This window comes from Caloenas nicobarica, chromosome 5 (assembly GCF_036013445.1).
Source record: "Caloenas nicobarica isolate bCalNic1 chromosome 5, bCalNic1.hap1, whole genome shotgun sequence".
Lineage (NCBI taxonomy): Eukaryota > Metazoa > Chordata > Aves > Columbiformes > Columbidae > Caloenas > Caloenas nicobarica.
The window spans coordinates 28914133-28939939 of record NC_088249.1 but is presented as its reverse complement, the minus strand read 5'-3'; the positions used below and the strand labels follow the sequence as shown (position 1 = coordinate 28939939).

The 25807-nt window shown below is 41.2% G+C and overlaps 3 protein-coding genes across 24 annotated transcripts in view; 1 reads left to right on the top strand and 2 right to left on the bottom strand.

Moving 5' to 3' along the window:
• The window catches only part of STRN3 (striatin 3), a 67444-nt gene extending 65145 nt beyond the window's left edge, over window positions 1-2299 (bottom strand). For 2 of the 5 annotated variants that reach the window (XM_065635107.1, XM_065635109.1), the window contains exon 1: window positions 1754-2299. In XM_065635107.1, the coding sequence (XP_065491179.1) occupies window positions 1754-2074 (321 nt within the window). In that variant the 5' untranslated portion in view covers window positions 2075-2299. The remainder of the gene's footprint in view (window positions 1-1753) is intronic. The other 3 variants (XM_065635106.1, XM_065635110.1, XM_065635111.1) reach the window with 3 other exon arrangements.
• Window positions 1455-23282, top strand: AP4S1 (adaptor related protein complex 4 subunit sigma 1). Of its 6 annotated transcripts, none has more exons than XM_065635114.1 (8): window positions 1455-1584; window positions 7645-7773; window positions 9118-9188; window positions 9745-9943; window positions 11340-11426; window positions 11819-11887; window positions 14964-14987; window positions 22552-23282. In XM_065635114.1, exons 4-8 carry the CDS (start codon window positions 9806-9808, stop codon window positions 22678-22680), a joined length of 447 nt encoding a protein of 148 aa, XP_065491186.1. In that variant the 5' UTR covers window positions 1455-1584; window positions 7645-7773; window positions 9118-9188; window positions 9745-9805; the 3' UTR covers window positions 22681-23282. The 6 variants fall into 6 exon arrangements, with proteins under 6 accessions (XP_065491186.1, XP_065491189.1, XP_065491184.1 ...); XM_065635117.1 differs by having other exon boundaries at window positions 9118-9230; XM_065635112.1 differs by having other exon boundaries at window positions 1456-1584; window positions 9118-9176.
• A 1292-nt stretch (window positions 23283-24574) lies between these two features.
• HECTD1 (HECT domain E3 ubiquitin protein ligase 1) overlaps window positions 24575-25807 on the bottom strand; it is a 64850-nt gene continuing 63617 nt past the window's right edge. For all 13 annotated transcript variants that reach the window (XM_065635140.1, XM_065635142.1, XM_065635139.1 and 10 more), the window contains one exon: window positions 24575-25520. In XM_065635140.1, the coding sequence (XP_065491212.1) occupies window positions 25383-25520 (138 nt within the window). In that variant the 3' untranslated portion in view covers window positions 24575-25382. The remainder of the gene's footprint in view (window positions 25521-25807) is intronic.

Here is a 25807-nt window from a genome sequence, read left to right as displayed (position 1 = left end):
TTCACAGCAGCACTTTTTCAGTCAGATAGAGCTTTCGAAGTCTCCGAACTGAGCTTTACATTAGAGCACAGAATGCAGTACTTCGTTTTAGAGTAACAAGCCTATACATACAACAAATATTTCAAGACGGTTTTGCTTGCTAATGAATGACACTAAGCAACTTATTTATAAACATAGTGCTATATTACTAAGATACTAGAGAAAACAGGAGAAACAGTCAATTGTTCTCTGGTAAAAACAACACATCAATGTCCACTAAACTGATTTTAAAAACAGCAGTTCCACAAGGCTTAAAATGGTAAGACAGGCAGTAATTGAAGGAAATAGTGAAACCTCTTCATTTGTTTCCCTTGGTGTTTTTTAAAAAATTCTTAATTATAGTTGTAACAAAAATAGTGCAGATTACACACTTATTACAGAGATGAGAAGTCCTGAAAGAATTGTCCAGGCTCGGGTATAGCTCTTGATTCTGAAATCTGAAAGCAAACACCTTGAAAACGTTGGCTGCTGTTGCAGCATGCTATTAAAAACTCTAATTAAAGTGCAATTTGATGGAATGCCGATTCAAGACAGTAAACCCTCACTCAATATAAAAATCACCAAAAATTCTTTGGAAGTTATAAAGTTTGTTAACTGTTAATGTTTACATTTCTGTCCTATAAAAGAATGACGACTCCTCTATGGATATCTCACATTCAGCAGATTTTGCAATCTGTACATAAACTTGTAATAGTCTATGCATGATTTTCACATACAAAAGTAATCACTAGAGGCATTCCTTCTGTAACTAAAAGCAAATATTAATGGCAAGAAATCAATCCTGGAACTACTGCAAGTCCAACACTTCCTCTCAACTCTGAAGAGTTATTCAATTTTTGTTCCTGAGACGAAGTTCTTACTTTTCAGTATATTAAAACGACTATGCTGCAGACCCATCAACTCCTCACTATTCCTCAGCGGCTGCTCTTCCCATACGAAACCTCCAAAGAAACGAGACAGAAGAAAAGCACGCACATGCTCCACCTGTCTCCGACCAGCGCGTCTGGCCAAGTCCTTTCCCTGAGGTTTACCCGGACACCCTCTCCCCGTGCCCCCCAGCCCGGCTGGCAGGCACTCCTGCCCCTTCGCAACTCTCCCTTCTCCCCGCCGAGCAACCGCTCGCTGAGCTCCGGGGAGGCGCCAGCCCGCCCAGGCCCGGAGGCTCTTGCTCCCCATAACCCGCACCCGGGGCTGAGGCGGCCGCCGGCCCGGAGAGCCCCGCAGTCATTGTGCCGAGGGAGCTGATCGCAGCTGTCAAGGCGCAGCTCGCCCTGCGGCGGGCGGGGAGCCCGGTCAGCAGCCCCGCGCCGCGGCAGCGCCCGCCCGCCGCCCTTCGCCAGCTGTCCTGCGGGCCCCGCGACGCCAGCGCGGGCGAGAGGCCTGCGGAGCAGGGGCTGCCTCCGGAGCCAGGAGCCCAGGCGGGCGCCATTGCTAAAAACCAAAATGGCTGCCCCAGGGAAAGGAGCCCAGCTCAGGCCGTGAGGGGCTGCGCCTCGCCTGCCCCGCCGGCCGGCGACGCCACTCGGCCCGCCGGACCTCGCCCAGGTACCGTCCCCAAGCCACAGCGACCGGCTCGGCCGCAGGGGCCCCAAGGGCTCCGCTCGCCCGGGCAGCTCTGGGCCCGCACGCCGAGCACGGCCCGGGCCCCGGAGCCCAGCGAGCCGGTCGCAGCCCGCGCCTCGCTCCGCACGCAGCCCGCCCTCGCCACACGTACCTGGAGCTCGGCCCGCTCCACCTCCCAGTGCGCCCTCTCCATCTCGAAGCGAGCCCATTCGTGCTGGATGTAGTGCAGGATCCCCGGGATGGTGTAGTGCTGGGGCCGGGACAGCTCGGCGGGCCCCGCCGCCTCCTGACCAGCCGGGGCCGCGGGGCCCTGGGGCTGCTGCTGCTGCCCTCCTCCGCCGCCGGCTCCGGCCCCCACACAGCCCCCACCCGACTGCAGGTTCATGTTCCCACCGGCCTGCAGCGGTGGCTGCTGCGGCCTCGGGGCGGCCGCCATCCCGCCGCCTCCTCCGACTCCGGGGTGCTCGTCCATTGTCTGCGGGGAGCCCTCCTCCACGTCCCGCGGCGGGGGCCTGGAGCAGGGGCCAGGGAGAGGGTGAGCGGAGCTGCCTGGGGCGGGGAGGAGGGGGGCGGGCCAGGCGCGGGGAGGGGGCGCTGCGCCGAGCAGGATCCGGGTGTCAGAGCAGCGCCGAGCCGCCGCCAGCCGCCATTACAGCCGCCGAGCCGCCGGCCCACCCACCCACGGCCGGGCGGGAGGGGAGGGGGGAGCGGCGCGGCGCATGCCGGGAAATCGCCGCGCTCGCCCTCCGGCTTCCTCCTGCCGGTCGGGCAAGGCGCTGGCGTGCGCATGCGCAGGAGGGAGGTGAGCGCCGTGGCCCGGGGGCGGGGGAGCGGGCGGGGAGCGGCCTGGGGCCGGGATCCCGATCCCCCTCCCGGGTTGAGGTGGCGGCGCACGGCCCGGGGGACAGCCGGTCCCGCCGCTGTCTGTCTCCGTCTGTCGTCTCGCCCCGGGGCAGCCCGCTGTCGGCAGCCGCCACCCTGAGGAGCGGGGAAGCCGCGGCCCGGCCCCAGGCGGGACGGCGTCGGGGCTGGCGGCCCCGGGCCCGGTCGCGGCGGGGAGCGCGGCCGCGCGGTTTCCGTCCGCTCTGAAGCGGGAGCGGGAGGGGCGGCGGAGACCGGGCCGCCCAGAGCCCGCAGCCCCGGCAGTGCCGGGCGCCCTCGGAACGCGGCCGGGCCGGGCCGGGCCGGGCCGGGCTCTGCTAACGCGGCGGGCGAACCGCGCAGCGCGGCTTAACGCGCTTCAGCGGTGCGCTGGATTTCCTCTGTGAGGAGGTGATTTTGGAATCGATTTCTTACATTTATGGTGTGCCTCTGGAGGCTGGCTAATCCTGTTTTAAATGAACGGCCGTGTGCTTGGTGTCTCAGTGGTGTGTAGTGTATTCCCTCCTCGATGGGAAGGGAAAGCGTGCAGGGTTTGCTATCCGGGTGCCTTTTCCACGTGAGTAAGGTTTTGCAAGAAATCACAGGTTCATTTCGTCTGGCTCAGTTTTGTCTGTGATACCACTGCTGTGTTTGATGCCGTGGTTTAAATACGGTGAAATTACCTCGGGTGCAAAATATTGCTCCGAAACGCAGTATTTACAAATTATCATCATATCCTAATTGAAATGATCTGTAGGTCACCCATTGTAAGGCAGGAGTTTGGTTTCGCCTCTCTTTAAAATATTTACATGCCGTACTCATGCAGTACCAAAAAAACCTGGTAGTTTCCTAAACAGGGCTTATTCTTGACAGAGGTGGAATTCTGTTAATTACTGAAAAAATAGAAACCACTTGTCTCCATATTAGTGTTTCCTTTCTCTATTAATGCCCCCTCAGGTGCGTATTGATATTTCAGGTGGTTTGTCCAGTACTTCCTTTCTTCTCCATTAAATCATTTCCTACTAAAATTTCATCCTGCAGTCTTCCTGATTCCATACAAATTAGCCAGTCTAAATGCAAGTCCTTTCCACCTCAACTGATTTTTTTTTCACTGTCTACTGGCAGTATCAAATCATTACTAAAAATTAAGACTTACCTCATAACCAGTTTAGCTTTTTGTTTAGCTCCAGTCTTACGGGACATTCCTCATTCCTGAGAATATGGAAGTTACTGCAATTTAATTCCATTACGATATTCAGCCAGGATTTTGACAACTCAACAGTAAAGGAAAACTTTTTTACTCTTTCCTTCCTCCCTGACTTCCCTAGACTAATGAGGTTGCTTTTTTAGAATGCCTGTTCCTGAAGTTGAACACTGTATTTTATTTTAAAGCCACGTAGACATAGTTGTTTCATCTTTGGATGAATTATAATGTGTACAGTAATAAGATTTAGAATACAGAAATAATTACTAATATGGATAAATATTAATAACGGTGCATGTGAGTTTTATTAAAGCTTTGTTCATGGTCCTGACAAAAACAGGAAGAGCAATGGCATTGATTTTGTGAGCAGTCTTCATTTGCTACATGCTTCTGTACAATGAAGCCAGGAAGCTCAACAGCCTAATATATACATCAAAAATATTTGTTCCTATGCTGTCACTTGCTTGTACCTCTACAATTTAGTCATTTTTTCTTTTCGTTAAAGTTTTAATTCCAGTTTAACCCATTTTGTTCTATGTTTAGTGCACACGTAAAGTCCTCTGCATCCAGAAAACCAACTTGTTTAGAGTTTGGGCAGTGCAGTAAATTGTTGGCTTACAGTTCTATCTAACGTTTGTTTTTAATTCTTGGTGAAGCAGTTCTGTGAAAGTGTAGTCATGCATTTCTTGTTTGCTACTTGATCTCTTATTTACATTTTAGCTGAGAGCCCTAGCACATTGCAAAACTTTGTTATAGCACAGTAACTAAAATGCTTCTAGATCTGTGGACATTGACTAGAGTGGGTTTAGCGTGAGAGACACACACCTAATTTGAATGATAAGTGTACTGCAAGAAGTCTCAAACTCGGGTTTTGTTTCTTTTTTTCTAATTGATGTGTCATGGTGTGTATAAATATTGGTGAAATCTTTGACAAAATAAATTAATGTTGAGTGCTTATGTCTACTGGAGGAATAATTAAATTTTTGTTTAAAATATGTTTTTTATTACTGCATGTAGAATCTGCTGGGTTGGCCGTGCTGGAGACTTAAGTCATTTTTATCTGCAGAACAGGTATTGCAGGCTTTGCCTCTCTAAGAGGTCTCAACCAGTATGTGAAAAGACAGCATTCAAGGGTGTGACTCACGAACAGGGACAACTTCCTTTGAGGTGTCTCATGTGGTTGTGCAGCCTACGGAGCTGGCACATCCTGGAAGCAGTTCCTGAACCATCATAGTTTCTGTCTCAGGATTTTGAAGCAAACAGGCAGGTTTCAGTTTGTCTTGAAGTACAAGGCTGGAGTTACCTGTAAAGACCGGCGGGTGAGCTTGCTTGGGGACAGTAAAATCAAGAAGCATTTCTCTTCGTGATCCCTGTTCTGTAGTCTTCTGCACAGGTGCTGATTTAGGAGTTAAAGCCATCATATCAACGACTACAGACGCCATCAGTCTACCAGTGTGAGTCACACAAGCCAATCATAATACCAGTTTTCTCTCATAGATACTTATCTGAGAGAGATGCTTTAATGAGGGTGAGATCTAACACAGAGTAACAGCACATATTTAAACCACAGCGGTTAAACTGTGTGTCATTTGTGCGCATGCCAAATTAGCCTTATGGAAGAAATATTTTGTGAAGGAAATAAAGGAGACTGCTACTCAGTCATTCCGGAGGTAATTTCTTTTGAAGGAAAGTTTGCAATTTCAAGACCTCTTACATCTTCCCCAAGAGACACCTACTGAGGTTTTTATTTCTAGGGAGATTTCATTCTCTCATAGAGTTTCGTAGGTGTTTTGCAGATCGGGTATGCACAAAGCACATACTGTAGGCTGTTCTGGACAGAATTTCTAATGCATGGTTGGCTGTGATGGGGAGAACTGGACTTGACAGTCCGTCAGGATCTGGATAGTCCCTTCCAGTCTTCTGTTCCTAAGCGCATTTGTGATGCAGATAGTTGTCCAGTGACCTGGAATGAGGCAGCCTATTCATTTCTGACAAACAGCCTTCAGATAGTAATGTCTTTTCATTACTAAAATGAGCAAAATAATGGCAGAGATATGAAAGGCTCGCATCTTGTCACCAGTTCCCTTGAACCATTTGATTCTACGTGCATAAAAGCATCGTAATTTGTGTGTATGTGCATGGGTACACGCAGGCATGTGCGTGAGAATGCACAGAAAAACACGCAAGAGTTGTATCAGAAGGAACGGAGCTGTCCGTGTGAGTGCCGACAATTGATCGCAAAAGGTAGCTTCTCGAATACATAAAACTTTATGAAGGAATGGGAGTTTCTCTACCCGTCAACATGCACAGATATGCTTTTTGTTTGTTGATCATACTTCACAGGTTTCTTTACATCTTATGTATGCAAAACTAATTTTAACATGTTATCCGTATCTGAAAGCCAAGATGAAAGGAGAAGAAATAAACTTTGTTAGAAACAAAACTCAGTAATTTCCTTTTTTTGAGTAAATTATGCAAGCAAATGTTTTTATTTCTACAAGTGGTCTTTTTTTCAGAACTATTTTTAAAGGAAATAAAAAAACCCCATAAGATATTTTTGACAGTGGTCTTATTCTCAAAAATCAGATTCCACAACCATGCTTGCGTGCTTCTTGTAAATTTTTAAAAAATTGTTCTTTGGATGTGTAAATTTATTCCAGTGTTTCCGCACAAAACTGTGTGCTTATGCTGCTATTTATATCAACAAAATTTCTGTCTAAAATTTTGGAAGCTATCTTTAGGGCTGGTGGGAAAATACAGAAATGACTAGTGATACTAGTGAACCTCTTTCCTGCAGATTAACGTTAATCACCTGTTCTAATAGTGTCAATAATGATTGTCTCATAAATTACAGGTAACACATTTGAGTACTACTATGGTTCTACCTCTGTTACAACATGATTAATTTTTCATGTCTTTTCTGGATAAGAGCATTTGTGAGGATTAAAAAAAAATCTGGTCTAAAGTATTTTCATATGTAAAACAATCCAGGCCATTCATAAGAATACACGTAGATACAATAGTCCTAACATCAGAAGGGGATTAACCATGTAGAAAGATTAGGTTAATAAAGGAATAATTAGGATTAGGGGCCAATCCTGCAATAGGATTCATACTCATATATTTTTTCTGTTATATATTCTTAACTAACTCAATGTACAACAGCTCTGCCAGTGCCCCTGCGGTAGTTTTACTGTCCTCTCGTTCTCAGGGCCCACTTGAATGTCTGCAGACACATTAAGCTTCAGGTTTTGACTCTTCTAGGATGGATTTGTGCAACTTGCTGATTTCTGAGAACAGGAATTAAACTCCTCAGCACCATTCATGACTAAATTATTAAAGTAGCTTGGAAACAACTTCTTCAAAACAGAGGGCTATTATCCCATGCTTCAGCTGTACCAAACACAAAAATGAAGGGTAAAACTAAGAAAAAAGAAAAGCTGCCTGTGTCACTGTCATTACCTGTTCTGCTTGGGCAGACATGCTTTGTAGTTGGTACGAGCAATGTGCATAACTTTTGGTCTCCTGTGTCTGAGCTTGCTATTTTTTCGTTAAAACAATGGGAAGCATTTCCTAGGTTGTTCCTTTTTCAGACCACAACCCTTTTTCAAGTAGCTTTAACGCTTCAGGTTTCTTTTGCTCGTGAGGTTGGCCCTTGCTAGAGTGCGTCATTCTGAGCTGGAGGGAGTCATTCATTCTTACCCTTACGTCTTGGAAGGTTTGTATCAAAAAATGACGAAGTCATCTCAGCCTTTTACCTTTCTTTGTGCCTCAGAGTATTAAGACATAAGTTCAAGTCGCAATACAAAATACAACAGGGAAAAAGAGCCACACATGAAATGCAGAAAAGATTGTATAGAGGGTTCTTTCCCATTTAGTCATAAATGTCAGCCTGAACCATCCAACACTGAAGATCCCATCATATGTTTCCATCTCAGCCCTTTTTTGTCTTAATTACCTGGTTCATTCTTTCTCAGAGACCAACTGGTGCTCGTTGGACCAGCCACAGCAGCACTGACCAGCGTCCACGACTCTTCTGTCAGAGCGAATCAACAAGAGTGAGCTCCTGCTCTGGACCTTAGGAGACTGCACTGTGCCTGGCAGAGGTGAGAACGCGCTGAGACTCACGATTCCAAACGGACTGCCTTGTCCTAAGGACTGATCCTGGGCTCCTATTTCCTGGAGGTGTCCTAGGTGCAAGAGCATATTAAAGAGAAATTTACAGAATAGTGGGCAAAATCTTTCTTGTGAATGTAGTATAATGCGAGGCAAGAGTACTCCCAACTAGCTGATGTATCCTTTGATATTTTCCTTCAGCTGAAGGGCTTGTGAAGATTTAAGGGAGAAAATGTAGTCCTGGTCATCCTCTGCCCCTTTTGAATGTGTTATCTGTTTTGAAGAGTTGTGTGCAGGGCATAGTCGAGGCAAGAAGAGGATTTAACTCTTTGCCTCTGATGTTAATTCACAATTAAGTATATATATTTTTGTCCAAGGGCAGCATGTCTGTTAGAAAAGGATCTAGTCACAAAATTACATGTTTTGGTGAAGGTTTCTTCACAGCAACAAAACTGCTCCCAGGATGCTTTTCTGAAATAGGTCTGTGGGAACTTCTTAATCTGCTGTAGGAATTTTCCTTTTATTGTTGACTGATTTTTGTGAATTTGGTGTGTGATATCCACCATCACTGCTCCCCATTGAATTTTAAAACTATTTAAATCATATCGTACTTTCTCAAGGACAAGAAATGCCCCTACTACTTTTTATAATATTTATGCTGATTTGTACTACTAATAATGCATATTTGGCAAAAAAATGTGTTTTTTTCCAGTTGTTTGGCTCTTACAGTTAAAATTTTAGTGTTTAAAATGGTTTCAATTTCCTTCCTGGCAATGCTTCTGAGGCTGTAGATAGCACTACACATAAATTATCAGTCTTCACTTAGTTAAGAAATGAACTCAGTATCAGGTCTAATTAGTGAAGATACATTTAGTATAGAAATCTAAACAACGTTGTGTATGGAGTAAACTGCAGTACACCGAGGAAAACGGGATCACTTTCTTGAGATCTAAGTGATGATAATAAAGGTGGCTTTCCTTTCAGAAAATAATTTGCTGGCCAATGTGAATGAGAAGTAAGCAATAATTAATGTCAGCACGATATATGGAGATTTTTTGTATCTTGAAAGATTTAGATGGTATCACCCGTGAATGGTATATAGCCACTTTATTCAAGTTGTTAATAATATTAAGCAGCACCTGTGCAGCTTGCCTTGTTACAAAAAAATCAGCATATGTTTAAATGTTTAATGATCTTGCCGCCTCAGAGACCTATTTTGGTTTTTGTATTTTCCCCCTTTTGCTTTTCTGCATTAAGATATACTGTTTTTACAAGAAGAGCTATACTGTATCACTCTGTGAATTCCTGTTTTTTGTTTTATTGTTTTTTTTCAGCTTGCACTTTCTCACAGGAGCTATGAGATACTAGAAGAGGATATTTGCATTATACCTTGGTAAAGCACCAGGCAAGAAGCAACTCTTCAGAAATGGAATAAACAGCTTTTGCGGTAGTTGCTGTATTTCCAGTGCATAAACCTCAAGAGCATTTGGGCCAATAAATCTGGGATCCAAATAGAGAGTCAGATGGAAAATGTTACAGTGATTGTTTTCTGGTGTCAAAGAAAATAACCCAGAACTTGTATTTAAAAACATTACTTCTGCAGTGTAACTTTTTTGCATGCTTTTCAAAACATGAAAGATTTCAGTTGTTTAGCAAGCCGATTCTGATATATGTTGTGCTCTTTTTTATATCCTCTTTCATTGTACGTTGCATGTGGCATATTTCTGTTCTACAACCATATTTCAGTGGCATTGTGTGGATTAATATTTATTTAGATTAAGCTGTTTTGAGTAATTAACATGAATAGATATCTCCTTAGCTATCAAAGACAAAAGATTGCATTCCTATATTTATGTTTTGTCTGCAAACTCAGGCCTAAATATATGCAGATCTGAGCTGGGAAGCTTTTAGCAAGTATTTTATAACTCCTATGCACACTTTTTTTTTTCCTCCTCTCACAGAAATACTCTTCTTCATTCCTGTATCCCATATTCAAATCTAGCACTGAGACCAACAAAAAAAATGATCAAATTTTTTCTTATGGTAAACAAACAAGGTCAAACAAGGCTCTCTAGGTATTATGAGCATGTAGAAATTAATAAACGGACAGTGCTGGAAGCTGAAGTAATCAAAAACTGTCTCTCTCGTTCAAAGGATCAGGTAAGTTTTGTGGTTTTTCCGCTAACCATTTTATTTTATCAACATCTTTCATATCAGTTTCCATTGCAGGTCATTATTTCATTTGTACCCATGAAGAAAAAGGCTGTGTTTCTAGATTATGCATGCAGTCAGGTTAACTGTTACTCTGCATTGAATAAATGTTTTCCTGAAGCTTACAGAGATTTTGGCATTTTGTGTATCACTGCCATAAAGATTCTGCCTGTTTTGTTTGAAGAAGCTCAGAAGTCCAAGAAGAATTTATTTCATCCGGTTAATTGCTTGTCTGGTAGGCACCGATGGAGAGAGATTACTCCTGCTTTGCCAGAAGGTAGTAGGGGTAGTACTGACAGCTCCAAGTTTAAACAAAAGACTAAGGATTCCAAATAATTAAATTACTACCTAAAACACAGGGGGTTTTAGAAACACTAGCTTTTAGGCCTCTGTACTGGGCATTTTTATTTAAGAAAAAAGTTCACACTTTCTGCAAGGAAGTCAGAAAACTCTGCAGGTGTGAATTTCCTCAGATGAACGTTGAGATTTTTGTGGCTCACTTAATTGAGCCGTTGGTTCTTTGAGCAAAGTACCAAACTGAGCAGAACTTTTGAGCACATTGACTTGCGTTGGAGGAGAAATCTGTGACTTGGGCTGTGAGAGGGGTTTTTTGGTTTGTGTTCTGAAGTCAGCTGCTTTACTTTTAATTATTTATGTGTATCCTTGAACAGTGGTCCTCACATATTTAGTTCTAAAAAAACCTCACCGAAAATAGCAGTTTCTCTAAAGTACCTTAGTTCACAGGATTGACAGTAACTAAAGAAATTAACCTGCTCCATACTGCTTGTGAGAGCATCTCCAAACAGAAACTTCACCAAAAGAACTAATGCTATGCTGCCATTTCAAGGACTGAGGAAAGTGAAACTTATAAAAGGGAGGCATTTTGTAAAGCAGTGTATAACAGCACCATCTGCTGGCTCATGTCTTTTATGGTGAAAGATTTGAATTCCCCCCTGGGTCTGGGAGTTTAATACTCTTATTTTTAATTTAAAAATATTAATCTTTTTTAAAAACATGAAGTTGAACTTGAGGTTGTCTATTTTGGAAGTGCTTCCAGTTGAAAATTTAGGGCAAATACTGACCATCTTATAAACCCAAACAAATCACTTCTGTATGTTTCAGTTTTTTCCATGTAATAAGTGGTAGTGAGTTGTTTGCCAGTAAATGAAAAGTTTTGTGTAATAGTTATCCCACTAAATCTCTTTCAAGTCAAAATGGTTTGGTGAGTCTCGGGAAATCCATTGCTAGGAACATGAAAGCTTTGGCTCTTTGAGTACTCTGTGCTTAATACTGTCGCATGCTTAAATGGCAACTACTGTATTTGACTCATTTTGCTTCTTCCTAGTGCTCTTTCATTGAGTATAAAGACTTTAAGCTGGTATACCGACAGTACGCAGCCCTCTTCATAGTCGTTGGAATCAACGAGACTGAGGTAAGAAATTATATATGCTCCTGAAATGAGAGCTTGTAGTAGTCATGGGCAAGAACTCAAGTCTTTTTCCAGCATAGAATTTTGCAAGAGCAATTACAGAATTTCAAGGAGTCGTTGCAAAAAAGATGTTTTTATTTCTGTGAAATAAAAAGAGGTATGAAATAAAATGTATGTTTGACTTCAGTCTATAGCAGTAGACTGAGCTGTTATCATTCTGCCCCTCTGCTGGGTAACCAGACCTCCTCTCGTACGGGGGCCTGAGCTTGTGCGCTTCGTTGTAGGTCTTACTGTATTTTCTAGTTGCTTTTCATACACCACAAACTGAAATAACACAAAGAATACTATTACATTTTTTAGCTATTTATTTAATATTCTGTTGTTTTTAATTTCAGAATGAGATGGCAGTATATGAACTAATTCATAATTTTGTGGAAGTTTTGGACAAATACTTCAGCAGAGTGGTGAGTGAGATTGAAGCTGTTATGAAATATTTATTATCTTTCAAAACTTTAGTGGATATGTCATTTCAGCCAATAAATCAAAGGAGAATTTTTTTTCATATTCATTTAGAATTTTGAATACTTTAGTATGAATATTACCACTCGGGGCAGAAGGGGACAGCGGTATTAGTTGATTTTTTTTTTCAGAGAAGTAAAAGTGTACGTGGGTTATAAATCATGAGACAAGGAATACCAGAAATATTTCTTTTAGAAAAGTATGTTTTTATATGCTTATACTCAGGGGTTCTTTGTGTTATCTACTCTTAAAATAGCCACTGGCATTTTATACATTTTAAATAAATAAAAAGATTTTTCTTCACAGTTCTTTTTTTGCAGTTTTTAGCATTACATCCCCCACATGCACTTCATTCATGATAAAGATGGTGTAAGTATTTAGCAGGGAGCTGACAACACTCTCCCTGAGCAAGATCAGAGGGGATGGAGCAAATGAAACACCAAAAACCAGTCTGTATTTGTGTTCCCCATATTGTTGTCATGCAACATGCAACAGCAGATATCTGATAAAACAGCTATTCTAGATGGGCATTTCTTCAAGGATTCAACATGAGGCATGGCGCCAGTTAAAATGACACTGCTCCTTTGGTGGGAGTTATTTTGCCTGTTTGTTTTTACAAAGTTTGAAAACGTAGCATTATAATCCTGGTTAGAACACATGCTATTTAGTGTAGGATTTGTAATAATCTTTTTATAAACAAATTTGCCTGAAATCATACTTCGGCACAATTTCAGTTTATCTATGCTGAAATGTGTTGGATTTCCCTCTCAGAAAAGAGGACTGGATAGAGTTCCCTCCACAGTCCACGTGCTTGAGAGCACTAAATTGGCAATTACACACACAAGACATCAGTGTGCAGGGACTGGAACTGGCTTCCCAGTCCTAGTGCCACAGCAGACGTGACAGAGCTCCCTCTGTGAATTCAAGGACATGCTTGAAAAAGTCATCTGCACCCTTCACTATTCAGATGCCTGGCAAATGTTTCAGGCTATTATCTCAACTAACGTCACCCCAGCCTGTTGAAGTTGCTGGTACTCCGTGTATCACTTTCTGACTGTACTGAGTTCAGAATTTGTCTCTTCAAATTGTTATGATTGCAGTCCCAACCTAAGCAGTGATAACCAGGAATGGAATTTGATCCCAGCAGCATAGGAATGCACGATAGAATTTAGTCACATCTTAGTTATCTAACTGAGCTAATAGCTGCCAACCACTTCTCAAGATTTATTTTCTTCACTTGAGGCAGAGGAAAGATAGATGCAGTTCTTAAAAATATAAATATAGTATATATAATTCCTTGACCATATATGTAACGCAACCACTGAGAGTTGTTAGAAATTTGCTGAATTCATCATACCAGAGTTTTTTGTATTTTCCATAGCATTTAAGGTTTGAAACTAGGGGAACCAAAAAGGAGGGTGGTTAAAGAAATCTCTTGCCATTTCATGGTTCTGTTTTCAATAGCATATAACATGATAAATGGCAGAGCACTGCAGAAGAGGGCTATAATTCTAGCTGGGGTTTCTGGCAGAAACCACAGAGCAAGAAAGTATAAGTCTGTACTATTATGGATTAATGCTTAAGATTTGCAGAATTTTAGCAGAATCCCAAATTATGATTGTGACAACAGAGATGAAACTCTGGGAAAGGAAGGAACATCTGTCCTGCTCTAAAAGGACATTTTGTCATCTATTATTTTTAGGCTGTGAGCTTTTAAACATTCTCACATACTCTATTTTTATCTAATGGAGTTTACAGAGCTTGTATTCAAATATCAAACATTAACAGAATTAGGAAGAAAGCTTTCAAAGTTGCTTGTGAGATGTAATTGTGAGTCCTCTTCACTTTTATAAAGGCTTCCCAGGGAAAACTCTGCATACTGTTCAGAACACATACTCCAATGTGTTCAACTACTTTTTAATGTTAAGGAAACTTAAACTGATCAGGCTCTTACAATACAATTTTTGTGATGCATAAAAAATTTCTAATTGAAGAATGGCAGAGTCACTCAGTGGAGGGCTGTAGACTAGACTCTGCCTAAAACCAGGATTAGACTGTGAGTGGAAACCACATTAGCAAACTAAACTCTCTTGGTAGCAGATAAAGATTCCCTCTTTCAGCACAGACTGGGGAAGCTCCACCCGAACTGTGCAAGATCTTAACTGCTGAGGCTGTGATTGTTTCTAAATTTAGACGTTTAACTGAGGCACTTAAGTTAGAAGTTTGCTCATCCTAAGCTCCCATTACCGGCAGTGGAGACTGATGAGTGTCTTGATAAAGTGAGTCACGCCTCAAGTGTGCCGGGTCAACTGTTGAAGATCCCCGTCTCTTCTGATGACTGCAGAGAGACCACAAGGGCTTCTCACTCAGACGTTTCAGTTAAATGAATAAAACTACTTGGGGTAAATCCAGGCCAAGACTAGAAGGGACATAATGACTATACAAAGAATTGTGTTGCTGAGGCTGGAGCAATAGTTAGAATTGCCGAGGGTCCAAAAGCTTGGAGTTGCTTTCCCTCTCCTGATACATCCAGCCACAGGTACCACAGCCATGGGTATACCCAATGTCTAGATTTTTATGTTGAACTGATCCACAGCAACATTTAAAATTGTTTTTATATAAATTGTAAACTTGGCCTTAACATCCTGGTTTTGCATAAGGAGGAAGAGACTGTAGGGCTGGAGTTGCCATGATTAGAGATGCTGGTTTTCCACCCACTCATTCAGATGGCACTGCGTGTATTCAATTGTTACTTGTGGGTGACCTCAGTGGGTTTTTTAAAGTAAAGATTTCAGAACAGTAGCTTTTGTTACTCAGACAGGTAACACATCAAAGGCAAAGGAGTGTTGCAGGAAAGAGCATGTAATTGTACAGTCCAGAACAGAAATCTGAATCGCCCTAAAATTCTGTATCTAGATCTTGAAGACCTTCCTTATTCTCTAAAGGGATGTGTAATGTTTAATTACTATGAGATGAAAGATCAAACTGTAACTAATGGTTGTCTTTCTCTTTTCCTTGCAGAGTGAGTTAGATGTATCCTTTTCAGTATCAGAAATGCATTTGTCTGTACGTTCCAGTTCATAGTGTCTTCATAGCACTGACTGTGAGTCGAGAAAAGGCAGAGGTTTCACAAATTTTGCACTTACAGTAAGTAGCACCATTTTGGCACCTTTCGGAAAGCCTGGCTGATGTTCATGAGGGTCACTAAATCCTCCTCGTTAAGATAAGCTTGGTACCATTTAAAGTAAAACAGGGAAAGCTTGCTTAGAGAGAGCAAAGTACCATTAACACTTAGACAGGAAAAGCCGTATTCATGAGGAAACTTTCAGGCTTAATTAATTGTTACTTCAGGGGGTTACTTTTTTCTTTAAAGTTTACAATAAAATAGATATTGAAATGATTGCAGTAATAAGAACTGAATGTTACAGCTGCGTCTCGAGTCAAGTAGCAGTAGCATCATTGTAAGATGTGGTTTGCACTTTGATCTCACTTCATGAAAGTCTAGGTAAGTTTTACTTTCTATATCAACGGAAAGAGAAAAAGGCCTGGGAGAAGGAAATTTAGGAAACCAGGCATTGCCACAGATACCTTTTCCTTCCCCAGCCCCCCCAGCTGTATTTTCATGTGTAAGATTTTCAGGCCATTAACTAAAATATAATTTAGAAAATGAACTAAAATCAAATACAAACAAATACTAAATGCTAAAATCCAGTCCTGAACAATTAAACACAAATAGCAAGTAAATAAAATACTGAATTCAAAATTAAACCAGGAAATGTAGTGCAGTCGTTTTTCTCCTCAGTTCTTGCAATCCCCCTGCCTGCTCGCTCTGCTCCAGCAATCCTTATGCCTATGTTTGTGGCTGGTTAAGTGTAGATTTACTGGTACAAAGAGATTTCAATTGAACACCTTAAAATACAGTTGCCACCCTGGAATCAAATACTTTAAAGTAATTTTATTTACCTTATTTAAGAATGAGTACATATGAAGAACATTAAAAAAATAGTAATTTTTCTTGTAATTGTTCTCAATAATTAATTTCACTTTTGTAAATATTTTAGTTCTTACTACATGCTGTCTCATTTACTGAACTTAAATATGTATATGTATGTATACGTATGTGTATCTATACTGTCTGGATTTCCTTCCTGAAATTCACAAAATGCTGTGGTATTAAGATCACACTCCTAAATTCACCCATATTATAAAAGAGCAATAACGAAATTTCAGTATGAAGGGACTCTTTATGGTCTCTGAGCAACCATATAACTACATTTTTTGTATTCAGGTATTGTAGTTAAGGATTAGAACTACGTGTACTTGAGCATGAGCTTTGCTGAATTAGAGACTAACCTGACTTATTCAGTAATTATACATTAAAATAGCCCATATGTTTCCATATGGTGTACTTTGAGTCTGCAATTACCTGATTCTTTTTATATTAGGTTGTTTGGAGTAGTGATGATTCTGAATTCTGCCTATGTCTGGTCATTGTTTTCATACCATAAAGAATTTCCTGTAGTTACACACAGTGACCACCAGTAGCCCATTTAATAGGTGAGAAAGGCTCCTGCATATCCGGGAGGTTTCTGCACACAGTGCTGCTCTGCGGTGTTTAGAAATGTTGTATTACATGCTCACACTAACATCTGCAATGGGTGCAATATGGTGTCTGAATGACTCCTGTAGAAATTAATCTTCTACACGGGTCTCATCTGCAGGAGGGAGTGAATATAAATATTTGGAAAATAGGAGTGTACCTTACTATCTTATTTGATAATACTGGAAATAATATTAGAAAAGCTCATGTCTAATATGTTTCTTCTCAACATGTATGACATATGCATGATATACATAGTTTTTCCATTCAGAAAAGCACTTTTGTACATTTCAGGAACAATTTTAAAATAATACATTTTATTTCTATATATGTACAAAATAATTCTCTCATTTAGGAAAGAGAACTTTTTGTAAGTTGAGATGATACATTAAAATAGTTGAAATGAAGTGAGACACCATCAACATTAAATGTAGAGGTGAAGGAAGTGGGCTGTTCAGGATTGTATTTATTTTTGACAACAGCTTGAATAGGAGGCCCAGAAGGACAATATAAGATCTGGACTACAAGCATCTTAGCCAGATGTTAATGCAGTGCAAGCAATAATCCATCACTGTGCCTTTCATAGTGTGCAAGATAATATCCCCAGCTGGGATTAAACCATTTCCTTTGCCAAATAGTCTTAAGATGAGTCTTAGATTCCGGTCAGTTAGCTTGGATGCAAAATATCTGTTGGAGGCAGTACTGTCTGGAGTTCTGCAACAGCAAACACCAAGCAGTATTTACAGAATCTTTGTTTACAGAGTATCTGGTGGGAGACTCTCATGACTTCCCGTCTCTGCACTATTTTTTTTGTGTTCAGATCCATAGGAAGTTTACTTCAAAGGTGATAGTGGCTATTCTATGTAGAAAGTAGTGTTTACTAACATGAAAAAAATAGTAGGAAATTACACGAAATCAAACATGAAAACAGATCATAATCGTTGAAGGCTATTCACCCACGTACAGAGCCAACCACAACTCAATCTAAAGGCTGAGACCGTCACACAGTTGAAACGTCCCCGCAGCGCTTGCAGCACGTGCACCAGTTGGTTCCTCGCGCTTCCCCAGCCGCGGCATCGCCCCAGCTAACGCGCAGCTCCAGCGTTCGGTTCTGCCCAAACACCCACAGTCGCCCAGAGCCCCCACAGCCAGTCTGGAGTCAGGAGGGGCACCCTGCGCACGAGGCAGAGCCTGGGTCCCATCCGAATCCTGCCCAACAGGATTCAGACATAATATGTACATATGGCATGGGTGTGTGTGATGCTAAACAATACAAAGTTATCTCATGTGTACTACACAAATGAACACCGATTGGCTACTAGCCAATTAATTCCAGAGTAGCCATGGTTGTTACAGCTTTTATGTGTGAATTGTAAAGCATTTATCCATTCTGTGATGTCCACTTTCATTCTGAGAGACAGTCAGTCACGTACTGAAGGGTAGCTATGATGGAATGAAGTAACATTTCTAAAGTTGTTTGGTTCGTGTTTAAAATACCTGTAAGTAGTGTTGTTGGGCCAGTTGAATCAACAAGTACTGAAATTGTCCTAGTGCTGTTCCTTCCTAATGTGTTAATAACACCAGATGAGCCTCAGTTCTGTGTATGAAATCAGTGTGTGGGATTTTATGTGGCTCTAAAACTCCAGTTTGGATGGCATAGGAGCTATTTTCTTGGTGTGAGGATGACAAAGAGACTATAAAAAACCACAAGTGTTACCCCTGCAGCTTTGTAGGGAACGCTATGCTGGTAAGCATAGGAGTTTCTAAAATGACAAGAAGTTAACTTTTCTGTTGCTTGAACTGGTGAAGCAGAGCTTATTTGGAGATTCATTATTAACTTACGGAAGAAACAGATACTGACGTGCCCCTTGTGGGAAGGGAGGGGGAAGACAGGGTGGCTCTAGGACCAAGCATTTGAAGAATGTTGTCTTGATCCAAAAAAAACATTGCATTCCATTGCAACTAGCTGCTGCTGTTCCTAGGACAGATAAAAAACTTTGATAGAGAGAAGATTTCATGTGAATCAACTGTATTCTTCAGTCCCCCGTGGAATAACACTTTCAGAATACAGTGCACTTAAGTAGTAAGAAAACTGAATACTGTAAAATAAGTGGCTGAAATGGAAACCTATAAGGATTAGCTTAAAATTATTGTTCATTAAAGGAGAAGTTTCCCTCTAGTGATGCAGAGGTAAACATATATCAGGTAAATCAGCCACCTTTCAAACTTTGGCAGAAATTCACCTCAATGCAGTAGCAAATATCATAGAATACCACAGAAATTCAGACACAATTTGTCTCCTGTTTAATGTCAGCATAGTCATTTGACGAAGAAATGGTCAGAAAGCATTACATGGGTTTCAGTGCCTAAAATCTGCTTACCGCTAGGATAGACTATAAGTTACTTAAAACAAATGTTAGCAAAGGTAAAGTCAGAATGTGTGACTCTGGATTTAAAAAGAACTCCAACTAATCCTTAGTCTATGATGGAAATCAAAGTTTTATAGTGCTGTATATTTGGTAGCAAACCATCTGCCCCATAAGTACCCATGCTGTAATCTACACAGCTTTTGTTTGTGCTTCTGGGTGTGTTACCTGATCACCAGGTGTTGGCTGCACTTTATCATCTCTCAAGCCTGCACACACCCTTAATTACTTGCCTGGAAAACCCTGAGATGTCTTAAAATGCCTCTATATGAAGAAGTTATTTATCACATGCAAGTCCTAAATGTGCCTTTTTCCTTTCCTTCCCCCTCCTCCACTTAACTGTCTGCCTCTATAATGTTTCGAGGAAGGAGACACAAGACCGTGTCACATTTACCTCCTCTTAGTATGTATGTGCCATAAAAAAAAATCCTTTGTGAGAGCAGAAAGTACCATTAGTGTCTTTAATAAGGGCAGCTCTTAAAAAGCCAGCATAACATTTAAATGCCAGTTGTAGTAGGCGTCATTTACCTCTACTCCTGGGTACACAACCACAACGACATCGACTGAAACCCCTAAACCAAAGACAGGAAGGGCTCGCCTTTCGCCTAGGCTAACAAATCATCAGTATTTCCTATCTGGGTGCCCTGAAAACTCTAATTACAGACTTTTATCTACAAATGCACAGATTAATACATGTTTTCTTCAGCGTACTTGTTTAAAAATGCCTGTTAACCTCTGCATGGATCTAGTGAAAGTCCCTTAAGTCTCTTTTGTGGGCATCCAGGATTCTTACTGGAAGCAGGACATCAAATGACAGCTCTGGCTGGTGCACATGGCAGCGCACACACACCAAATATTGCTTTTTCCTGTTGCCAGTTGCTCAAACTAGTTTGCTTTGCTGCTTTTCAGCTGGGTGTGGATCTATGACTTCAGGGCTTTAAGCCCTGAAATGTGGGGTCACTTGCCAAACAAATGACAGGTGGGGAGGATGAGCCTTCCAGTGGATCAGAGACGCACACCCCGCGCTGGGCAGGGCACTCAGCCCTGAATGGGTAAGCAGAGTGTGTGTGATGAGATGTAACCGTAGAGGACAGTCATGAGACTTACAGGAAGGGGAAAAAAGCCAAGGTTGCTCCCTGTGCAATCTGACTTTTGCCAAGAACAGCACGGTAAAGAGAGGTGGGAAGGGACCTGAAAAAGGGACCCTGGCTGTTAGGTTGAGGGTAAAGAATGCTTTGAGGCCTTTCAAATAAAAAAAAAAGAAAATCAACACGCAAGATCTTTCCAGAATGGTGTTAGTTTCCCCTTGCAAACCACAGGTGGAATCACTGGTTCTGGAATGATGACTGAGAGATTAACAGGTTACAGATGGACAGAAGTCATACCACTAAGTTTTCTGTAATGGAGTAAGCCAATTTTGAAATAACCTGGAATGGCCCTGCAAGGCAAACTGACATCTCCTTTAACCATACTGGGTTTGAGTGGAGCAGCTGCAAGATACTTAGTGGTATGTGTGCAGTTTTCTTTTGAGGTACCATCAGCTCTATTAGGAAATGCAGCAGGGGAAAAAGCAGCACAAAGAGTTCTAAATATTTTCTTGAACAAGGTGACGCAGAAAAATAAGGCTGGAGTGGCGAGCTGCCACATCATCACTGATCCTGGTTGATCCAGTCTTTTGGGTTTTAGATCCTCGAGACTCTCAAAGGAAGAGAAAGACCTGGAGAGATGGGAGCTCTTGCTCCTCTGTAGGAACTGGAGCACTGTGAATTGGTGGCAGAATGTAAAAATTAAAAGCCAACAAGAGTTGGCTTTATCACTTGTTGAAACCTGAATGGAATGTTATCTAACTTTGTTGACAGATCCTCTTGCCCTGCGTAGAGCAGTGCCAGAGCTGAACTAAACAGCAACAGAAGAGCCCTTTCTAAAAATTCTCACTGTACTGGAATAAAGAAACCCTGAGTTCTCAGATTAAAATAATTGTGTAAAGACTGATTTACTTGAAAAGTATACTGTAAGAGGAAATTTGTTTTGAAATCTGCCCCTGGAACGACAGAAATGGAGACTGTTGAAGTTCTAGGGACAGGACTACTCCTCAGTATTGAAAGGTGCAAGTCTGATTTTTAGAAAGAATATAGGCCTATGGGCAGACTCAGGAAGAAGTCTTTGGCAGAGCAGTAGGGCAGACTGTTGTAGTTAGATCCACTAGAACTTGTGAGACTGAGCAGTCCTCGTAAATGCCTCAGTCATGTTCAAAAAATGAGACTGAAGCTTTATCATGCCGAGCAGAGGAAGACGTTGATGCCTTCAAAAACCTGGCTCTTGCAACTCCACTGATTAGAATGGACGTCCGCTAATATAAATACAAGGACCAGAGCAAAGCCAGGCTGTCCTCCCAAGCTCAAACCATAGCATCAAAAGTAGCGTAATGGCCAGAGAAAGCACTCAAGAGACTTATATCAAAGTGGGAAAAAAGTATTGAAAGATGCATTTAGAAGTTCCTGTGAAGTATCTTGCAAGCTCCACTGCAGCAGTCCTCAATACACAGGCAAGAGCTGGAAGGAGCAAAACTAAAGCAAAGCTGATCTGCAGAGCAGAGCAAAGAACACACGTGAAGAGCGGCAACAGGTGGAGAGCGAGGCAGATGAGGGGTTATTCACGCCTCTCTGTGTATACGCCTGTTAGTTTGGCGTAACAGATGCACCCAGCGGGCCTTTTTGCTCTGCCTGCTTCCATTTCAGGCTCTGGTGAGAAATGGCAACATCAGAGTCTTTTTTCACTCTGTAACTCTGCAGTTGTCAGTGGACACACAAAACACTGATGCATGCAGAAGAGTGCCCGCCGCTTCATACCAGAGCAAGGCCTGTCACCATTTTTTTTTCCAGACAGATGCTTTTAGATAAGGTTAAGGGAAGACAGACGTGGTTATGGACAAATTTCATATTTCACAACATATTGTTTCAGATTATCTACGTGAACATTAAAGATTATAAATCTCTTTAAGAAAGTATTTTAAGTATGAACCATTTATTTACTTTTACTGTCCTTCATGAGATTTATTAACTAGATCAATGCCTCCACTTTACATATCAGTGTATTCTTCTTAGGAAGCTATTTTCAGGCAGATCAAGTAAGTAGTCAGTAACTTCAGCTAAGGAAAATAATATTTGAGAATCAAATTTAAGAATTTGACTATTACCTTGCTAAGAAGAAATGCAGAATATTTGCATTTTCACATACAAGGCTGCTATCCCTTGATAACATTTTATATTCAAGCGATACATGGTAAAATTAACCACCTACATCTAAACTGAAGTTTACCTTTCTTCTACTATGTGGTAATCTTTCAAGATGGGATCCTGTTGGTGGTTTAACTTCTCTGCTACAAACTTTTGACATCTCTGTGGCCAGAGAACAAGTGTCCGTCGAACTGTGTCTCTAACTCTATTAAAATACAGTCACATAAACTAGAACAACATAAGAAATACCTATTTTTGTAAAATTTGATCAAGGACTAAGGTGCTTAAGATCTTCTCTGAATTATCCTAATGTTGTTCAAAACATCCTTAACTTGAAATGTTTCTAGATCATGTTCAATTTGGACAGAGTGCACATAATTCTGGATGAAATGGTGCTAAACGGCTGCATCGTGGAAACAAACAGGAACAGAATTCTTGCCCCTCTGTTAGTGCTCGACAAAGTGGCAGAAAGCTAGGAAGGTGCGAGAGTGACTACGGCATTTTACAAAACATGGGGAAACCATCAAGAATGTACTGACAGCAGGTTTCTGATGTCGTAAGACTGACTCACGCAATATTCAAATTAGCTGGAAGTTATTTCCTGTTTCTTCTACACCCTATGTACCTAATGGAAAGATACAGCTAAACAAAGGGGAACCTTCAATTTCAGATGCAGCTTTGACTCAGCAGAGATCTTTCTAGAACAGTCAACATTTTTTAAAACTGAGGATAAAGGAATGGAAACTTACACACGACCATCTTCCAGGTATCACTTTGAACTACATAACTTTGTGCTAGAGCTAGAAGACAGAAAATATAGAAATATAAATTCAAACTGTGTTTCAGTGCCTCCTTAAACACCAACTTTATTTTTTCACTTTCATACAAATGTACTGTAAATTAAAGTTCTGTAATTTTTATGACCACTTTTAAACTAGATTCATCCTTCATCACAAAGCTGATGTCACTCCCTTTTCCACGTAAGTCATCCTTACAAAAGAAATGTACCTCATAGAAGTATAGATGTATTTAATATTCCTGCATACTGTGTAAGTTGTAACTAGAAGCTGGCACTTAAATATCATAACATTAATAAAAGATAATTAAAATCAAAAGTTTTACCATTGATCATGTTGGCTTCACAGATTACACAAAATCCTTTCTATTTTGATGCACCAGTGTATTTTTTTTTCTTGTATATTCTATCCATGTGTCGTGATTAAAGCTTTTACAGAAGATGAGTAACAAAAGATACACAGGTTTCTCAGTACCAGCTAGGTACCAAATCAAACCTTCCTTCTTGAGTAGGAGGATGTAGTTAGGCTAATTTGTGTTCACAAGGCACACAACACACCGATTCATACCCACATACTGTGCTGTAAGTCACTCAAGAGTTACCAGTCTGAGCTTACTTGCACTTACCTTTCCAGAATTAAGTTATCTGGCTCCTTCTTCATAACCTCCACACCAACACTAGGCATAACTTGATACTGAAAAAGAATTTACTGTGTGAAAGCACGTTAACAGCCACCTCTAAATTGCACCTAGAAAGCGGGGTCTAAGAAGCAAAGTGTGAAGTGTTGTGTGGGACAATAGTCCACATAGTTTTAAAGTAACATCACATTCAGCAAAACAAGTTGACGTTGGATCGGGAGCAGATACTTGTACATGAGGTTTATGCAACTGTTTTGTTGAAGCACAATAGTCACAGGAGCCAGGGGTGGTGGAGATTCCCCGTCAGTTTTGCACTAGGGAAAATTTCAAAGATGATGCCTCTAAGTTCTATGCATAATGCTATGAAAAGAAATCTGGCATGAACCTGATTTATATGTGTGAGGCAGAATCTTTTGGCAAGCCCTCCCTCAGCAGTGGTCCAAGCAACGATTGTTACCAAAGAGAACAGGCACAGAACAGAACTTACCACACAGATTCAACTAAAGTAATATTTTTTTCTTTTGTGGCACCAAGTACTTAAATATCTTTGAAGACATATTAGCATCTTGCTAATAAGTAAACCACTTTTTACTACTAAATACCTCACCACATGCTGAAACCAGGACAGGCACTCCATCGCAGGCTCAATCAGCTGCATCATCTGACCCCATTTTTATTCCAACGTAATGAAGAACTAACAGCTGTGGTCACATGGGCCCACTGAAGAGCACCAAGAGCTGCCACATGCAGCGTTCTTATTGCCAGACTAGTTCTTGAAAAGTTGCACAGTGTAATTTTGAAAATATTTGAGCACGGAGATGACTTTGTGAGATCAATTATTGCCACGTAGTTCTCTTAAAGTACGGCACATCATTCAGAACATGTACAGCTATTTAATAACGTAAGAAGTATTAATGAAATATTCAGAGGAGACAGTTCTATATGTTGCAAACATTTTAATGATTACTTTTGAGCTTACACATTGGGTGTTTTTTAAACTTCAAACTGCAACAAGTTAAATAAATGTTTATAATATACAAAGAAAATACAACCGAAAGTAAAACTTGCTTTAAGTGTGCCTTGCACTAGGAACCAGTGTTTTTTAATAGTTTTATTGTTGAGCTGCACACACACACTTAAGGGTTTGATCTTTATAGCAGGGCATTTGAGAAATCAAAATATATTCCCACTTGAAAGAAAAAAAAAGGTTGTGCATGATTATATGCAAAAACCCACTAAAATACTCCAATAGTGCAGGCACCATTAAAAAAGAAAAAGCTGGAGATGCCCATTAACGCTAAGTTTTAAGGAAGCAAGTTTCTGACCAGTTAGCTTAAAGCCAGCAAAACAGGGATCAGTGATGGCAACTGTAGTGTACAAGGTATTAAATGACCAACTTTACACAAATACACTGTTAGAAATCTGTATCAGTGAACACTGAAAATCTGATGATCTGTTCTTTGGAACAGTCAAACAGAACCACCTTAATTTCCAGTTGTGCAAGCCCTTGAAGCGTCACACAGTGTTCTGTGCCAATTTCTTGCTGGCTGTGTAGTTACAAGGATTTATTTTGTCATTAGCAGCTAACAAACTTATTCCACATGTTCCTAAAGCCTCACAGGTGAAAAAAAAGGCAAGTCTCATCAGAGCACAGCGTGGAGATCATATTTTTTGCACACAAACACAAGAGGCTTCGCTAGTATCAAAAAAACACTTTCTCCTGCCCCAGACTGCAGTCGGCGCCTCAGTTGAGATGGAAGCCTTTCTCCATTGTAGCAGCCAGCAGACGCTCTCTCATTATCTCCTCAGAAGAATACTCGGGCAGCTTCAGGTAATGCACACAAGTATTCACAGATGGGTAACTGGCGTCTGTAGCATCAACCTGAGGAAAAGAGCATTTTTTACTGGAGTGGTTCACAGCACTCAATAGGGAAGTTAAAAGTTGTAAGGTCCTCTAATTCAGGGCATTTACTGCATACCTAACATCAGCTGTCAAGAAATAGTAGCACCAGGAAAGCTACAGACCAACTTAGAAATACATTTGCTTTGTATGTATATTAATTCTTTTGTATTCAAATATGAAGTCGGAGAACAGACCTGGAACAGGTTAGTACTGAACGTTTAGCATAGTGTCATAAATCAAAAATAAAAGTAAAAACCAAAAAACCC